The sequence below is a fragment of the Bemisia tabaci genome, chromosome 1 (genome assembly GCF_918797505.1).
Source record: "Bemisia tabaci chromosome 1, PGI_BMITA_v3".
Classification (NCBI taxonomy): Eukaryota; Metazoa; Arthropoda; class Insecta; order Hemiptera; family Aleyrodidae; genus Bemisia; species Bemisia tabaci.
In genome coordinates, this window is record NC_092793.1 from 61885399 (window position 1) to 61901554 (window position 16156).

A 16156-nucleotide genomic window follows, 5' to 3' on the forward strand; every position below is an offset into this window, starting at 1 on the left:
AATTTCCGCGGAGGGTATTCTTTTTAGGAGACTCGGCTTTTCGGAAAATAGGCCAGTCTAGAAAGAAGACTGAGGTCACTTTCCGACTCAGCATATCACAATACACACAGAAAAATTTGAATCACGTGTCTACATAATTCTTTGATTGTAGGGAAATGGGCTATGATTATGCTATTCGTCCGGAAAACCACCTTTTAAGATGCAGCGGGGAGTATTTTGTGGACATAGGAAGTAGGATGCATGATTTTCAAGAATTTTTGAACTCTGAGTGCAAGAACAATTTCAGTTTCTTTGTCTCTTAGCGTTCGCGAGTTGCCGGGAATATTGTGCTTTCCTCGGAGAAGCTTGTTTTTGACGAAAATCGCGACGAATTTATGGCAAATAGGCCTGTTGCGCCCTTTTTTTTCTTGCTTTAATCGAAGGAACTAAGGCTCCTGGGTGTCACAGGATACCGTATACAGGGTTTTTCAAAAGTTACGCACCACTGACCATAGCTTCAGTTCTAATTACGATATCGACTTGCGGTTTGTGGCGTCCTTCCTCATATCGAGGGGGAAACTTTTTAAGGTACTTTCCTGTTCTTAATCTCCCGGGGGGGGGGGGGGGGGGCAACTCAAAAATTTCAAATGGCAACCCCCATCATGTGATACACCGTCAGAAAGAGCATGAAAAAAGAAAATTTTTGGCGCAAACCGGAAGTCGATCCGACCCCCCTATCAAAAGTTAGGGGGGTCCAAAGGTTATTTAGGTGGTCCGTATCTTCATTTTTTAGAGAAGGTTCAGCGGCTCTTGGACATACCGTTTCTCTTTTTAAAGAGCCCTCGAAAACTCCATGTCTGATACTGAAGTCTTCATTTTGTGGGGCAGCGGGAATTTTATGGATTTTTCCGTCCCTAAAGTGGGTTAGGTGGCAGTCCCTGTACTAGGGTCCTCCGACTTGTCGCAACGTTTCAAGGGTCCTCGTCAAGTTGGACATTAGTTTTGGGCATTATTTTTATCAATTTTCCCGGTCTTTACCAGCACTGCAACCAAAAATGAGGGGGGCAGGGGGCTAAGAGATTTGTTAACTCTCTTTGAATGTACAGGCTGCGTCTGCGTTAAAATTGGCATGAACTTGCACTCGGACTTGATGCTAAGTTTGAAGGTCTTTTGTGACTTTTTGCATTTTAATGACATTTTTCGTTGTAACAAACCCAACCCCCCCTCCCCTAGGGGGGCTGTGGTGGCCCGGGGGCAAAATGGAGACTTCGGTATCAGACGTGGAGTTTTCGAGGGCTCTTTGAAAAGAGAAACAGTATGTCCAAGAGCCGCCGAACCTACTCTAAAAATCGAAAGGACGGACTCCCTAAGTAACCTTTGGACCCCCCTAACTTTTGATAGGGGGGTCGGATCGACTTTCGCTTTGCGCCAAAAATTTTCTTTTTTTATGCTCTTCCTAACGATGTATCACATGATGGGGGTTGCCATTTGAAATTGTTGAGTTGCCCCCCGCCCCCCTCCCCCTTGGAGGATTAAGAACTGAAAAGTACCTCAAAAAGTTTCCCTTCGATATGAGAAAGGACGCCACAAACCGCAAGTCGATATCGTAATTAGACCTGAAGTTATGGTCAGTGGTGCGTAACTTTTGAATAAGTTATGTACAGTGCTGGTGCGTCCTAAGCGTATTGCAAAGCTCCAGACCAGAAAGGATTTTACTTTTATGTAATTTCTCAATTGAAGTACGCCTCCCGCGGCTAAATCTGTGTTTAGCTGGGCTCCAGCCTTGCCCCCCCCCCCTTTTTTTTTTTCATTGAGATTCATTATCACGGACGTGCCTGGTAGAAATGAAACGTAAAGTGCCTTCCGAATCGATGTCCTGCAGGTGATCATAGTACAAGAATAGGGTTATAACGTTAATGTATTCTGTGACTTCAGGGGATCTCCGCGGAAGATCTCCTTATCAAGGTATTAGATACCTATTCAAATATTAGCATTATCTAATAATTCCAAGTTTCTAACAACCTTCTTTCCTCAACTTTGCTTAAATATTATTCATGCAGTCGTTTCTGTTGAACACTCGTAGATTAATACAATCTTATTTCAATATTGAGACAACCTTCTCAGGATGTCAATAAAACATCTCTGCTAAAAATGACGAGTAGGCTATTCAGAAGTCGCCAACTCACATGAGTAGAACTTCCTACTGATATGAGCAGAAATCCTACTCATATGAGAAGAAATTCTACTCATATCACCAGAATATTCTACTCATTAAAGTGGAAAAGTTCAACTCATTTGAATTGAATTTTTCAGAAGTGCTGTTTCTGACCAGGAGACACCGACTTGTAAAGAGAGTTATGCAAAAACAGCTTTTTTCGCCCCCCCCCCCCTCTCTGGAATTTCTTCAGACTTTGCCTATTGATTACTCATTCTTGAGCGCTTCTTTTTCCAAATTTTCATACCCCCAAAAATTTTTGGGAGGGAGCTAGGGGGGTGGAAGTCAAAACCTGTGAACCTCGATATCTCTCGAACGAAGAAAGATATCGAGGTCCGGTTTGGACGAAAAATCGTCAAAAATTGCATACCTTAAGATTCTAAAGGTCGAAATCCCGATATCACATTTTTAGTCAACATATGTCCTTTTCCAGTTTTTAGGTCTAGACAATTTCTTTTCAACCAAGAATTTACAAAGATCTCAATTTTTTATTTGAACCAAAACCAGTTTTTGTTAAAAATTGTTCGTCTTTTCCCGCATTTAACGAGTGATCCATTAGGTAAGCTGGGGAACCAAACGGTTCCGGATTTATGAGCGATTGAAGTTTCCGCTCAACGCGCGCCTACCGATTTTCGCGCAAAAAAGTCGAATTTGACTGTTATTAAATCAGATTTGAATGTTCAAACCGAGCAACATGCATTTTTAGGGACTCTTGAGGGTAGCTGAGTTCAGAAATTACAGATACTTCCAAAAAATTCACTTTTTTAAAATTACAGCTCCGTAGCGCTATTTAAGAGGCCCACTGAGCGGCGACCGGCCTGTGGGCCTGTGCGGACCTTTAATTTTAAAAAAGTGAATTTCTGAACTCAGCGACCCTCAAGAGTCCCCAAAAATGCATTTTCCTCGATTTGAACATTCAAATCTGATTTAATAACAGTCAAATCCGACTTTTTTGCGCGCGAAAATCGGTAGGCGCGCTTTGAGCGGAAACTTCAATCGCTCATAACTCCGGAACCGTTTGGTTCCCCAGCAACGCAAAGCAGGTATGCAACTTTTGACGATTTTTCGTCCAAACCGGACTTCGATATCTTTCTTCGTTCGAGAGATATCGAGGTTCACAGGTTTTGACTTCCACCCCCCCCCCCATCCCCCCCCCCCCCCCCCCCCCCCCCCCCCGTGGCGAGGAAAAGTGAGAACTCGTACGATCCTGATCTTCCGAAAGCAAGCTTTCTGGAAAGGATCGAGCCTCAGCAGATCAAGCCACAAGTTAAGGGTGCCAGATGCTCGTCGGGGCGCCTGGGTTCGGGCGCCAACACACTTGAAGTGCGTACTCACAAAAATAATGAGGTGATTTTCCTGAGATGAGGACAGGATTGGTAGGAAGGAATAATGAGAGCAAATTTGAACATACTAGAGTCAATTTTTATTGACGAGAAAAGAAAACTATTTCTTAAACACAATTACAAACTTAAAATTCTCAAAACAAAAAAATAAACTAAATGCGAGATCAAAATTAGGATGGTTGAAGACGAATGAGTTGATCGGATTGACTTTTAAAATACTTTGAAAGGAACGGTAAAAGGGACATAAAATGTTTTCGAACTTTCGAATGAAATTTTCTTCTAATTATTTATTTGACCATAAATTTTCCAGACAACCGGTGCTACTTACCACGTGCAATCAATCTTGTATGGCGGATTTAAGGCTCAAAATAAATATTTCCAAAATAAATTCAAATAACAACCAAAATCCCAGGTGCTACTCAACACGTGCACACTTGGAAATTGATCGATTATGAGGGAATTATTTTGTGAAAAATAAAAATTAAATACAGTCTGTTTTCGAACATAAATTAAAGCTAGTGAAGTAGAGAAGAAAAACAAATCTCGAAGTAAATAAATAGAAAGCTCAAGTAATTGTTTACTATAGGTGCTACCCATGAATGGATGCGTCACACAAGTAAACAATTATAGTTAGTAAAGAAACGTCCTATTGAAAGCGTGCTACTCATCACGTGCACAGCTTTGCAACAGAAAGGACCCGAAAAAAGAGAAGTAAATTCCATTTATCTAAATTTAGTCGGATGCCTGCGGTGATGTACCGGTCGGGACCCCGTCAAATCCGTTTCATCTAGCTTTCGTAAGCGTCGACCGATAAATTAAATACACAATTAAATAATTTTTTCCTTACATCAAACTACTTTCTGAGGTCAGCTTCAGGACTTTCTTCAGTAAATTTGGTGGAAACAATTAATTAATCAAGCTAAAATAATGAATTATTGACTTTTTCTTAAAAGTTTGAGCGACTGAGGCACCGTACGCAGAACAGCCGGGTAGTCGGGTACAAGAGGTTCCAGATCCCTCCGCGAGAGCGCTCGAGTGGCGCGCGGCCGACCGGTGTACTGCGGTACTCCGCCGTTCCTACAGAATGCGCTACTGTCGCAATCACAACGCTACAGCTGTAGCCATCGAAATTATTACACATTATTTTTCGGCACGGTTTAAAATTGAGAATATTTTCCCAAGTGATTAATTATTTGAAACTTAAAGTGACGGAAAACTTACCGTCACCCCCCCCCCCCCTCCTAGCTGCCCCCAAATTTTTTTGGAGATCTGAAAATTTGGGAATAGAAGCGCTCAAGTACGAGTAATCAGTAGACAAAGTCTGAAGAAATTTCAGAGGGGGGGGGGTGGGGGGCGAAAAAAGCCGTTTTTGCATAAAGCTCTTTGAAAAATAAAAACATTTTGTTCTTATGATTTTGTTGATGATGCGGTGACTAGTTTCTGAAATATCGGACACTGCAGATTTAACGCCGAACTCATGTGAGTTGAAATCTCTTTTGTCCCTTTTACCGTTCCTTTCAAAGTATTTTAAAAGTCAATCGTATCAACTCATTTGTTCCCATTCTCATTAATTCATGAGTTGTATAACCGTAACGTTTTATTTATTTTAAAAAAATTTAAAGCATGTTTAGAGTCAACAGTATTTACTTTCGGCGATGAATGCTTCAAGCAGATAAACGGCTTGGCAATGGGGTCACCAGTAAGCGCCATTGTTGTCAACCTGGTAATGGAATACTTTGAGGAAAAATTATTTCAAGTGTTCCCTTATAAATTGTTATTCTATAAACGTTTTGCAGACGATATTATCTTATGCTGTCACAAAGATGATCTTGACAATGTTTTCCATTTTTTCAATAATTTTTCGAGCAATATAAAATTTACACTCGAGCGTGAAGTCAACAACTCTTTAAATTTCTTGGATGTCTCTGTCATAAAAAATAGAGGGAAATTGATCACGTCATGGTTTAAAAAACCAATATTTTCTGGTAGATATCTCAATTTTTTGTCTGTGCAACCACTTCCACAAAAAATCAACGTAGTAAAAAAATCTTGCAACGCGTGTATGTTTGTTGACACATCCTTTGCTCAGAAAAGACAAAATAAAAGAGGCAAAGCAATTGTTGATTGAGAATTGTTATCACTGTGCAACAAAAAAAATGACAAAAATGTCTCCCGGACGAGATACGGTGATCCTAATGTATTTTTAGGCGCTGAATCCGAATATGACCTCCGTTTTTCCCATCACCCTCCAGTTTTCCGGAAAAGCGACTTTTCCCCCGGAAAATGAGCAAATTTGAAGTATATTTGTCATGCATGCAATTTATTTGTATACATTTTTCTGGACCCGTGGTACAGTCATCTTTTGTATTTTAAGCCGCTGAATCCAAATATGACCTCGGTTTTTTTCCATCACCCCGCAATTTTTCGGTAAAGTCGATTTTTCCGAGCCTAAATTTGTGTATGAGCTTTCCCGGACTCAAAGGGGATCAAAAATATATTTTAAACGTGTCCGCGACGTGCGATACATCGATTCTTATGTATTTTGACTCGCTGAACCCGAATATGATCTTAGATTTTTCCGATCACCCACGATTTTCCTTGGAAAACTACCTTTTTCGGTGTTTTTTGGACGATTTTCCTGTTGTGAGGAGTCTAAGAAATTTTCTGAGATCCTCTCTAGGTCTCTTCTGCTATATTAAGAGCAGCTGAATCCAAATTTGACCTCTATTCATCTCTTAAAACCCCCCCCCCCCGTTTTCTAGAAAGTCCGATTTTTCCGGGAAAAAAGCTTTTCCGAACCGTTCCCACTTCCAGGGAAATTTGAAAATGTTTCCGCACGTGTGATACATCGATTCTTAAGTAATTTGAGCTGGAATACCCGAATATGACCTCAGAAATTCGTTATCATCCACCATTTTTACGAAAAACTCGATTTTTTGGGAAAAATGTTTATTTTTGACCATTTACGGTGTTTTTGCGACTGTTACTCCTTGTGGAATGTGCGTAAGATTGTTCTTAGCTACAAATTAGATTGTGCATCAGGTATTGTGAGTCCCTGAGTACGGAAATGGCCTCTATTTTCTTCTATGAGCCCTCAGTTTGGTAAAAAAGACACTTTTTGCCGGGAGACTGAGTGAAATCGACTTATTTTAGTCTGGCATGCAATTCTTTATTTAAATAATTATCCTGGATCCGTGAAGGGGAGATTCCTATGTAGTTTTAAATGCTAAATCAGAATATGACCTCAAATTTTTCCCTTCACCCTCCATTTTGTCGGAAAAGTAGATTTTTCTTGAAGAACGTGTTTTTTGGAATATTTCCGAAATTTTCCCAGAAAATCGAGTTTTTCGTAAAAATGGTGGGTGATAACGAATTTTTGAAGTCATATTCGGGTTTTCCAGCTCAAATTACTCTAGAATCGATGTATCACACGTGCGGAAACATTTTCAAATTCCCTGGAGGTGGGGACGGTTCGGAAAAGCTTTTTTCCCGGAAAAATCGGACTTTCTAGAAAACGGGGGGTTTTAAGAGATGAATAGAGGTCAAATTTGGATTCAGCTGCTCTTAATATAGCAGAAGCGACCTAGAGAGGATCTCAGAAAATTTCTTAGACTCCTCACAACAGGAAAATCGTCCAAAAAACACCGAAAAAGGTAGTTTTTCAAGGAAAATCGTGGGTGATCGGAAAAATCTAAGATCATATTCGGGTTCAGCGAGTCAAAATACATAAGAATCGATGTATCGCACGTCGCGGACACGTTTGAAATATATTTTTGATCACCTTTGAGTCCGGGAAAGCTCATACACAAATTTAGGCTCGGAAAAATCGACTTTACCGAAAAATTGGGGGGTGATGGAAAAAAACCGAGGTCATATTTGGATTCAGCGGCTTAAAATACAAAAGAATGACTGTACCACGGGTCCAGAGAAATGTATACAAATAAATTGCATGCATGACAAATATACTTCAAATTTGCTCATTTTCCGCGGGAAACTGGAAGGTGATGGGAAAAAACGGAGGTCATATTCGGATTCAGCGGCTCAAAATACAGAAGGATCGCCTTATCTCGTCCGGGAGACATTTTTGTCATTTTTTTTTTTTTTTTTTTGTTGCACAGTGTTACCCGTGGTCACTTATCGAGTCAATTTTTGCAGAGGTAATAAATTCTTGCTACAACGGTTTCCCCCTCGCAAAAATAGGGAAAAAGAAGAGACGGTGGTTGGACCATACTTGTCCTCATGTTCTGAAAAATTAAGTGCCGCAATAAAACCATTTGGATTATCGCTAGTAAGTACGAATAAGTGTAATTTGAAAGGATTCAAATCAGCTCTAAAAACCAAAATCCCAAACGAGAAAATGTCCGACGTGGTTTATGAAATTCCATGCAAAGGGTGCCCAGGGGTCTACATGGGCAGACTTCACAGTATGTACATAAGCGTCTTGACGGACACAAGTTTAATAAGCATGAAAAAACGGCACTTAAGCAGCACGTAAAAGAAACAAACCATCAATTTGATTATAATAACACCAGAGTGCTAAAACAAGAGAAAAATGAGTAGGTCCGTTTAAATCCAGAAGGGTTAAGCATTCTTAAAAATAGCGACGCCCTGAATTCAAGGACAGAATTTTCCATTTTTGAGGATTATTTGGTAGGTACCGATACTTTCTAATTGTTGACCATCAAAGTTTATTAATAGCTGTAACTCAGGCAACAATGTTTGTAATGTTCGCTAGATTGTAACTATCTTTTCCTCGGTTCCCTGACCGTGTTGGATCGGAGGACTAGGTTGTTTATTTCTTGTTTTCCTTGTTTTGTCTCCTCAGTCTGTGCCTGATGATGGTGGGAATTAGCCACCGAAACGTCGCATTGTAAATTTTTTTAAAATAAATTATGTATATATATATATATAAGAAAATGAATGACACATATATTCGTGATCTACGACTCGAGATCGGTGCTCTTTATATGGTCCCAGGTCTAGGTCCCACCATGAGGGAGAACAAAAGATTTAAACAATCGAAAACAGAATTAAAAATAAAGAAAAAACAAAAAATTTAGATTAAACAGAAAACAAAAAAGAACCAGAAAAACAGAAAAAAATTAAAAGGAGAAAAGAAAAGGAGGAAAAAATAAATAATGAAACTAAGGTAAAACAAACAAAAAACTTCTTCAAATGTTAGTACCGTGACTTGGTGAAGAAGCTTACTCATTATTTTTAATGCAATGTAGAAGCAAATAATGCTACAAAATCTAATCTATAAGAAAGTTCTATATACAGTACGGTCTGACATACAGTAATAATTTAAAAAAATTAAATTCATGAATTTTTCCGGGACCTAAACTCTGCAGGGGACCAACAGTTTTACTTTATTTTCAAAAAGTTTGACAGAGGATCTTAATTTATCCACTAATTCGTCCATTTTGGACCACTGTGCGATGAAAATTTGTGGAGCTGAACACAATTTAATGCATTGAGAACCGACCCGAACATTGATAGCCGTGAAAACTGCAGGAAACCGACACTTTTACTTCCATTTTTAAAAATTTGACAAAGAATCCTGAGTTGTCCACGATTTCTCCGCATTTGTATCACTGTGCGACCGAAATTTTTGAAACTGAACACAGTTATATGCACGGGGACCCATTAAGAACATTTACAGCCAAAACCTATCAGAGGTAGAACTTTTTCGTCCATTTTCCCCGTCTTTTTTCTGTAAAAATGCCAACCAGGATGGTGGCGATTTGGCAAAGCCCCCCATTTTATCAAAAACCGTGCGTATGCTCAAGCTAAAATGTTTACTAGAGTTTTAGTGTATCATAAGGTATCGTTTGGGCCCGGTTTCAGAAAAATCCCCGCTGACCCAAATTGTGCCATTCTTGGCGTCGCTCTTTCCCGCTGTTTTCAGCGCGCTCTGGCGGATGGTATACGCATGTTATCAAAACTTTGATACATGCTTCGAAACCAAAATTTAATGTACTTTCATTTTGCAACCTTATTTACCGTTCGACGCACAGGGAACGAGTTACTAACGATTTGGACAAAAAATGAGATTTGGCAACGTTTTTGTAAGATGGTGGCTTTAGCGGCAAAAATCGGAGGTAGCAAAGTTCAGATTTGGTTTAAGCGCTAAAAACACATGTGAAACATGTGCCAGAAAGTTTTTCGCAAAATTTTCCTGGTAAAATTATAGCTTGACTGGACTACATTACTTACGGTGAGATCGCCCCTATAGTAATCCGGGAGTATTATTTTGGGCATCAAACGATTTCGCATGCGAGCAGATCTAATAGTTCGAGCCGCGGCATGATCATGTCACGCTCACTACTAAGACGCACAAGTAACGTACAAACCTTCAATCCTCGCGTCTGCAACCCGCAAAATCGGTGCGCTTTCTCCACGCCCTCGCTGCAGCAATATTGCACAACGAGACGCCCCATTTCGCGTAGCCAATTTTCGCTATTCAAAAATGCACGGCACCCTGGGAACCCTTCCCCTCCCCTCTACTCCGCTCTCTCCATCCTCGAGTGTCTAGTGTTGAAACGGAAAGAAGTATACATGTGAGGAACCAGCTGTTCTAAAACACGTGAAGCAACAATCTAAAAATAGCCGAGACAAAAAGCGGAGGGGGTAAGAGGAGCCAAGTTGCCATCTTCCGTCGCTGATCCCTCGAAGCGTTTATTCTCCCCTTCCACAGAGTTCAGTCAAATTTAAGCTACAATTTGATTGGCGTGTGCCAGTGCCAGGTCTCTGTGTGCTCATCATTCAACAGTTTTTACTCGTGATTCTGGACGCTCGGTGCTTCGTTGAACCGGAGATTGAAACAGGATCAACGAGTAATAAAGAGCATCGGCTACCTACTAATTCTGGGTCGTAATCGTCATAAGAAAGCAGCTTTTTCAGCAATTTCTAACTCTCTGCCTCATAATTTTTGTGTGGAGGTGACAGGAAACACGTTATGAACCGTGGGTAACCAGCGTCGATGTTGATGATTCATCCTTAGTTGAGGATTAGAGGGAAAAAATTATTTTTACTTGTCATACCTAGGCCTTTAAAAAATTTCAAAATAAAACAAATGAGCAAAAAATAAACTCCCAGGAACCAGCGAAGCTTCTTTAAATTTGACAGAATTTTCTACCACGCAAGCAAGGACTTATTCCCCACAAGAAAAACTCACTAACATTTCCTCGTACCTACGCTCTGCATGGGTCACATTGTGTAAACAGACAAGACCTATAGAGAAAAAAAGGAGGTATATGCATCTTGAGGTTTGTTTACCCCGTGACGTAGGTCGGTACAACTTGTCCAGTGAAATCCGGAATTCGAAGTATGAAAAACGGACCATAATATCCCATTATTTTACTTGAATCAACTCATGATATAATTTCAAGCACTTTTTATAGAATGACTTTTTCCCATAAATTACACCATTTCCAAGAAAGTCGATGATAAAAGTCGCTGTGCCGACCTACGTCATCAAAAAAATTCTAAGATGCCCGAAATGCAAACACCTCCTTTTTTTTCTCTATGGACAAGACCTGACCTCGTAACATTTAATTCCGATCAGCTCCAGCTCAGCTTTCCTCAATGTATCGTCCAAAAATATCACAAATATTGAACCAGATTTGAGCTAAATACAAAACGCGGAGGACCATGTTCCAACTCCTAGGAACACTGTTCCTCCGCGTTCTGCCCCATTAAATCCTTTCCGTCCGTGGTAGGTACTTACACTTTTGGTGGTCTGAGACCCAAGTACCAGAACCTCAGATTGAAAACCTCGATGACAACGTCGAGTACACAAATCGCACTTCGCTAAGATGACAGTTTTGGCGCTATCTTTGATGAGTCTCGAAATCCGTATAAATAGTAAGTTCACTGGGACTTAACGTGTCACAACTCGCATTTCCGGAGAATTAGCACCGCGCAAAGCGCCTCTCCCGTCTCCACATAAATATACCAAAACCCCGCGGGAGGGGAGGAGGGGGCTTATAGATAGGAAGACGGGGAGGGCCCTCTATCGCCTCGAAGCAGCGATAAATCGATACGTCGAGATGTCGGATTACGAGGAGATTGGACAGGAAACGAGACCCGTATAACAGATAAATTTCACGATTTTTCCTCATGAATACTTCCTACGGAAATTTAGGAGCAAGATTATGAATTACCTACTTTTCAAACGACAAAAAATTTCATCAACATGAGTGTAATCAAAGACAAACCCCGTTCATTTGAAAGTAATTACAATAAGTTTATATTGTAAACATTTTCGGGTTAATTTTTTAGCCTATTGTATTGCATTTTTTATTTTCCTTTTTCCAGTTTCGACATATAAATGAGAAATTTTTTACGTAGACATTTGATCGTAAAACGTACATTGTGATGCTTGAATTAGGGATGGACCCTACTTTAATCATTTCACTTAAAAAAAGAGCCCACTTAGGCTAGTGTCGCATTGTTTCGGGTATTTTATTCTGCCACGGGGAATTTTTCCGTAAGTAGTTTTTTTTTCCTTTTCTTTTCTTTTCTTTTTTTTGTACGAAGAAATTACCTAATATTTAAACACGCTTTAGATTTATAAATATCATTTAAAGCTTAATTTAGCTGTGAGTAAACTTAACTATATTATACATTATGTACAATTTTAACTTAAAGTAGGATTACTACCTCTATAAAATGAGGAGGGAAATAAGCACATAATTATTACATGTCAACTAACGATGTCTTTTTGTTTTATTTCTAAACGTCTTTTGGTTTAACTTTACTGTGGTCGACCGTCATCGGTCAAAGACCAAGTAGCCCCTGATCCGTCCGAAGATGCGGGGAGGCACACTTGTTTTAAGGGGAGAATTTTGAGAACCCCTGAATTCCAAGCTCATTTGGCATACGTCACTTTAGCCCACGGATACACCGGTCTGTTCTAGGGGCGCAAGCGTAGGTAGGTATGCTTGACTTTTTAGATGAAAAGATCTTTTCAAATGAAGAACAATTCACGGAAAATTTTCTTGGAGAATAACATTGTGCTTTTAAGTCGGAATCAAATTATATACTTCATGCAGCGTTTTGAGATTTTTTTTTACAAAGCCCCATCGGATCGATACATCGATCGAAATTCGATGGGTCAGATTTCTCGATGGACAGTGGCAGACCGCTCACGTCTGCCGCTCTGCTCCCGGGTTGATCGTCTCCCTCGATTTCGGTCGCTTCCCGCTCACCGCTCATTCCTCTCTTCCGTTTTTCACGCGTTAGCTGATTTCCCCTGTTTCCCCGCCGAGGGCGATCGTAAGTTCGCCGTGTGTTACGAGGTCGCGCCCATCCGCGAAGAAGAGTGTCTGTGCGAAATGTGACGGAATCTCTTTTTTTGCAATGTGACGGTCTAGCTGTCGGGTTTACACCGCGGATTAGGGTAGATGCGAACATCTTGCCCTGTAAATAACTTTTCTGATGGTTACTGGAATCCGTAACAGATTCTTATAACCTCAAAATGTCCGTGAAACGTGGGAGTTTTCCGGTTAAGTTTTTGTGACAGTACGATAGAAGTCCTGACAGTAAAAAAGCTTATCTTTATGATCGTAGATCCTACAATATTTAATGGATAAAAAATTATTAACCGAAGTTGACAGAGAGAAGAACAGTCCAATGCACTCGTAGATAAATAAAGACGGATTTAAGCAAAAAATAGCCTTTCGGCGGAAATTCAAATTGTCCAGTACAGCTATGAAACCAGTTTCGGGCCTTAAGTGTCAATTTTCAGTTTTCCATGCTGAACAAATTTTAATAATTCAAGAACTCTGAATCAAACTTTCATGTCATATTTTTTTATTAATGATATTACATAATTGTTCCAGGTGGACGCTTACCAGCAATAATACTGGCAAACTTTAACTATGTACGGTTTTCTAGGGTTTCCGAATTTTTGTTATATCGTTATTTCAATTTCTGCCAAATGATCAATTTTCGGAAAGTTTAGATGTATTAGGGGCAAAATGGTGCAGAATTAAGTTTTTTATATAAGCCACGGTACAGTTGTTTCATCCCCTCTTCCATCACCGTAAGGCACATTTTGTCTGAATCCGTCACTTTGGGTAGCTAAAAGGATGGATCGCTGTGCCTCGGTATATACCTATTTAGGTAGGATTATCGGTGGGTTTAGTGACTGGATACGCTCATAAAATAAGCCTGCAATACATTTAAAATGAATCAGAAGAATTAAATAGTATATGTAAGTATTGCAAACAATAACCTAACGTATACCTACCTAGTGTAACTATACCTACTACTATGAGGTAGGTATAAGAAAAGGCTATATAGTCTAGTCTCTATTTCGTCCAGGAAGAAAAAGGATTTTCCTGTGTAGAATGAAGAGTCCGCTGTCTAGCTGGCATTTCAATAACGGAAATCGAAAAATGCGTAACTGTTGCACCGTTACAGATTCTTCAAATATCTTCTTTTTTTAAATTTTCTGTGCATATTTTCGAGCGACTCAAGAAATTTCACAGAAAGTTTCAAAAGAACCTGTTGATTAATTTGTTTTCTTAAGAGATGAAGAGTGGGCAGCGACTTGATAGGTCGCAATCAGAGTTCCGCATTTTTCGGCCTCAGCTACTTTGAAAATAGATCGCCCAGTAGGTTCCTATCCGTGCAAACGATTGCCTGATGTAAAGGGTGTTCTCTGTTTGTAAAATACGTCCTGAGATCATGAACCTGACGATTGCACAACTCGTGGATATCCAGTAGACCTCTTCCGCCCACTTCCCGACCGAGAGTCACTCTCTCTTTACAGGATTTCGGGTGTAACTTCTGGCTTTTAGTCAATAACACTCTGGTTTTAATGTTGATATTCTCCAGATCAGTGGTGGTCCATTTGATAATTCCGAAAGAGTAAGTCAAGACTGGCACAGCAAAAGTATTAATAGCCTTAAACAGATTTCTTGAGTTCAGCCTAGAGCGTAACAAGACCCTGAGACGCTGCTCATAATGCTGTTGAACCATATGCTTAATGTCACTATGGTTTAGTCTGCGATTCTGTTGGAATCCTAGGTATTTGTAGGAATCATTTTCATCCATTTGTTCGACAATTGTACCATAGAGAGTCTGATCTTCCTCCTCTTCCGCCACCTTTCCGCGATATATATTCAGAACTCTGCTTTTCTCCAACCCGAACTCCATACAAATATCAGCGGATACGGACTCCACAACACCCAGCAAGAGCTTAAGCTCACCCGGCGATGAAAAGTAGATTTTAATATCATCTATGAACATCAGATGACTGAGAATATTCAGAGTTTGTCTGCGCTCTTTAATGTGAAACCCAAGTTCAGTGTCTCTCAAAGCATTCGACAGGGGATTCAGGGATAAACAAAACCACAATGCACTATGAACGCATCTTCCTGGAAAACTCCACGTTTAATGTAAATAAATTCATATAAATAAAGGGAGATTTTCGTTTTCCAATTTTTCATTACGGATGCCGGGAAGTGTCTCAACACAGGGTGTATCTTGTAGATTTCGAGGACTCTTAATAACCAAGAATGAGGCACCATGTCAAACGCCTTACGATAGTCGATAAATGTGGTGTTCAAATTTCTGCGGTTCTTTTCCGTTTGCTTCAGAATAACACTATCCATTATTAACTGCTCCTTGCAACCTTTGCTCTGTTTTCGGCACCCCTTCTGCTCCTCCGTTAGGACCTCATTCGATATCAAGTGCCGATCAATTTTCCTACAGAGGGTCGCTGTGATTATCTTATAGATGGTGGGCAGACAAGTGATGGGACGGTAGTTCGCAGGGTTCTTTGTGTCTTCATCTTTTGGTTTAATGAACGTCCTTCCTTCTGTTAAAAACTCGGGTGCCAATTCGGGATGCTGAACGATTCTGTTGGCTTGCTGTGTTAGGTGTGCATGCAATACAGGGAAGCTCTTATACCAGAAGTTTTGTACATTGTCGGCACCTGGACATTTCCAGTTATGGGTGCCCCTGATAGTCTCCGCAAGCTCATTTACAGTGATAACATGGTTTGTCTGCTCTGGCACGGCTTCCTGCCGGGCAATTTCTTTTTCAATCCATTCACCACCCTCCCGATGCTGCACAGGATTAGACCAGAGATTTTTCCAGAAAGCGGTCACTTCTTCTTTCTTAGGTGGTGTAACTGGTATCTCCTTCGAGGTCAGATTCCTGTAGAAGGCCTTTTCATTTCTATTGAAGAGGGCATTCTGGTTTTTTCTATCATTGGACTCGTTATACCTTCGAAGGCAAGCTGCGTAAACAGCGAGTTTCATCTTCGAAATCTCTTAGGTTTCCGTGACGGTCTTACTTTTGTCCCTGATGATAAGACTAATCTCTTTCTCCAATTTCTTAGTCCTGACACCTCTTAAATAATGAGTGGTTCGACCAATTTCCTTCCGCAATCTCTCGATCTTTTTCTCGAGTCTCAGTTGCCAAGCAGGTTTCCTCCTTCTTTTTGGACATTGCTCACCGTGCGACCTTAACTTCTGGCCATTTAAAACTGTGACAGTGCAGGCATAAGCGTAGACGACTAAGTGAATTTCTTCGAGATCCGCCTTCTCTGAGATGAGTTCATTAATGATCTTATTATTAATAATCTTTATACGGTCTTTGCACA

General features: G+C 40.3%; 2 protein-coding genes across 14 annotated transcripts in view; one reads left to right on the top strand and one right to left on the bottom strand.

Annotated features, from left to right (window-relative positions):
- Window positions 1-16156, top strand: part of LOC109040542 (serine/threonine-protein kinase meng-po) — a 162597-nt gene that overhangs the window by 2423 nt on the left and 144018 nt on the right. The window contains exons 1-2 of one of the 13 annotated variants that reach the window (XM_072304885.1): window positions 12183-13082; window positions 13383-13756. The exons of 1 other annotated variant lie outside the window; for it this stretch is intronic. The gene's annotated coding sequence lies outside the window, so the exon portion shown is untranslated. Of the gene's footprint in view, window positions 1-12182; window positions 13757-16156 lie in introns of those variants that run through there. 11 more of the 13 variants (XM_072304897.1, XM_072304894.1, XM_072304910.1 and 8 more) reach the window with 11 other exon arrangements.
- On the bottom strand, window positions 14137-15812 carry LOC140226067 (uncharacterized). The gene is made up of 2 exons (XM_072306542.1): window positions 15092-15812; window positions 14137-14786 (listed from the first exon to the last, which is right to left on the bottom strand). The coding sequence occupies exons 1-2, from the start codon at window positions 15810-15812 to the stop codon at window positions 14137-14139; spliced, it is 1371 nt and encodes a 456-aa protein (XP_072162643.1).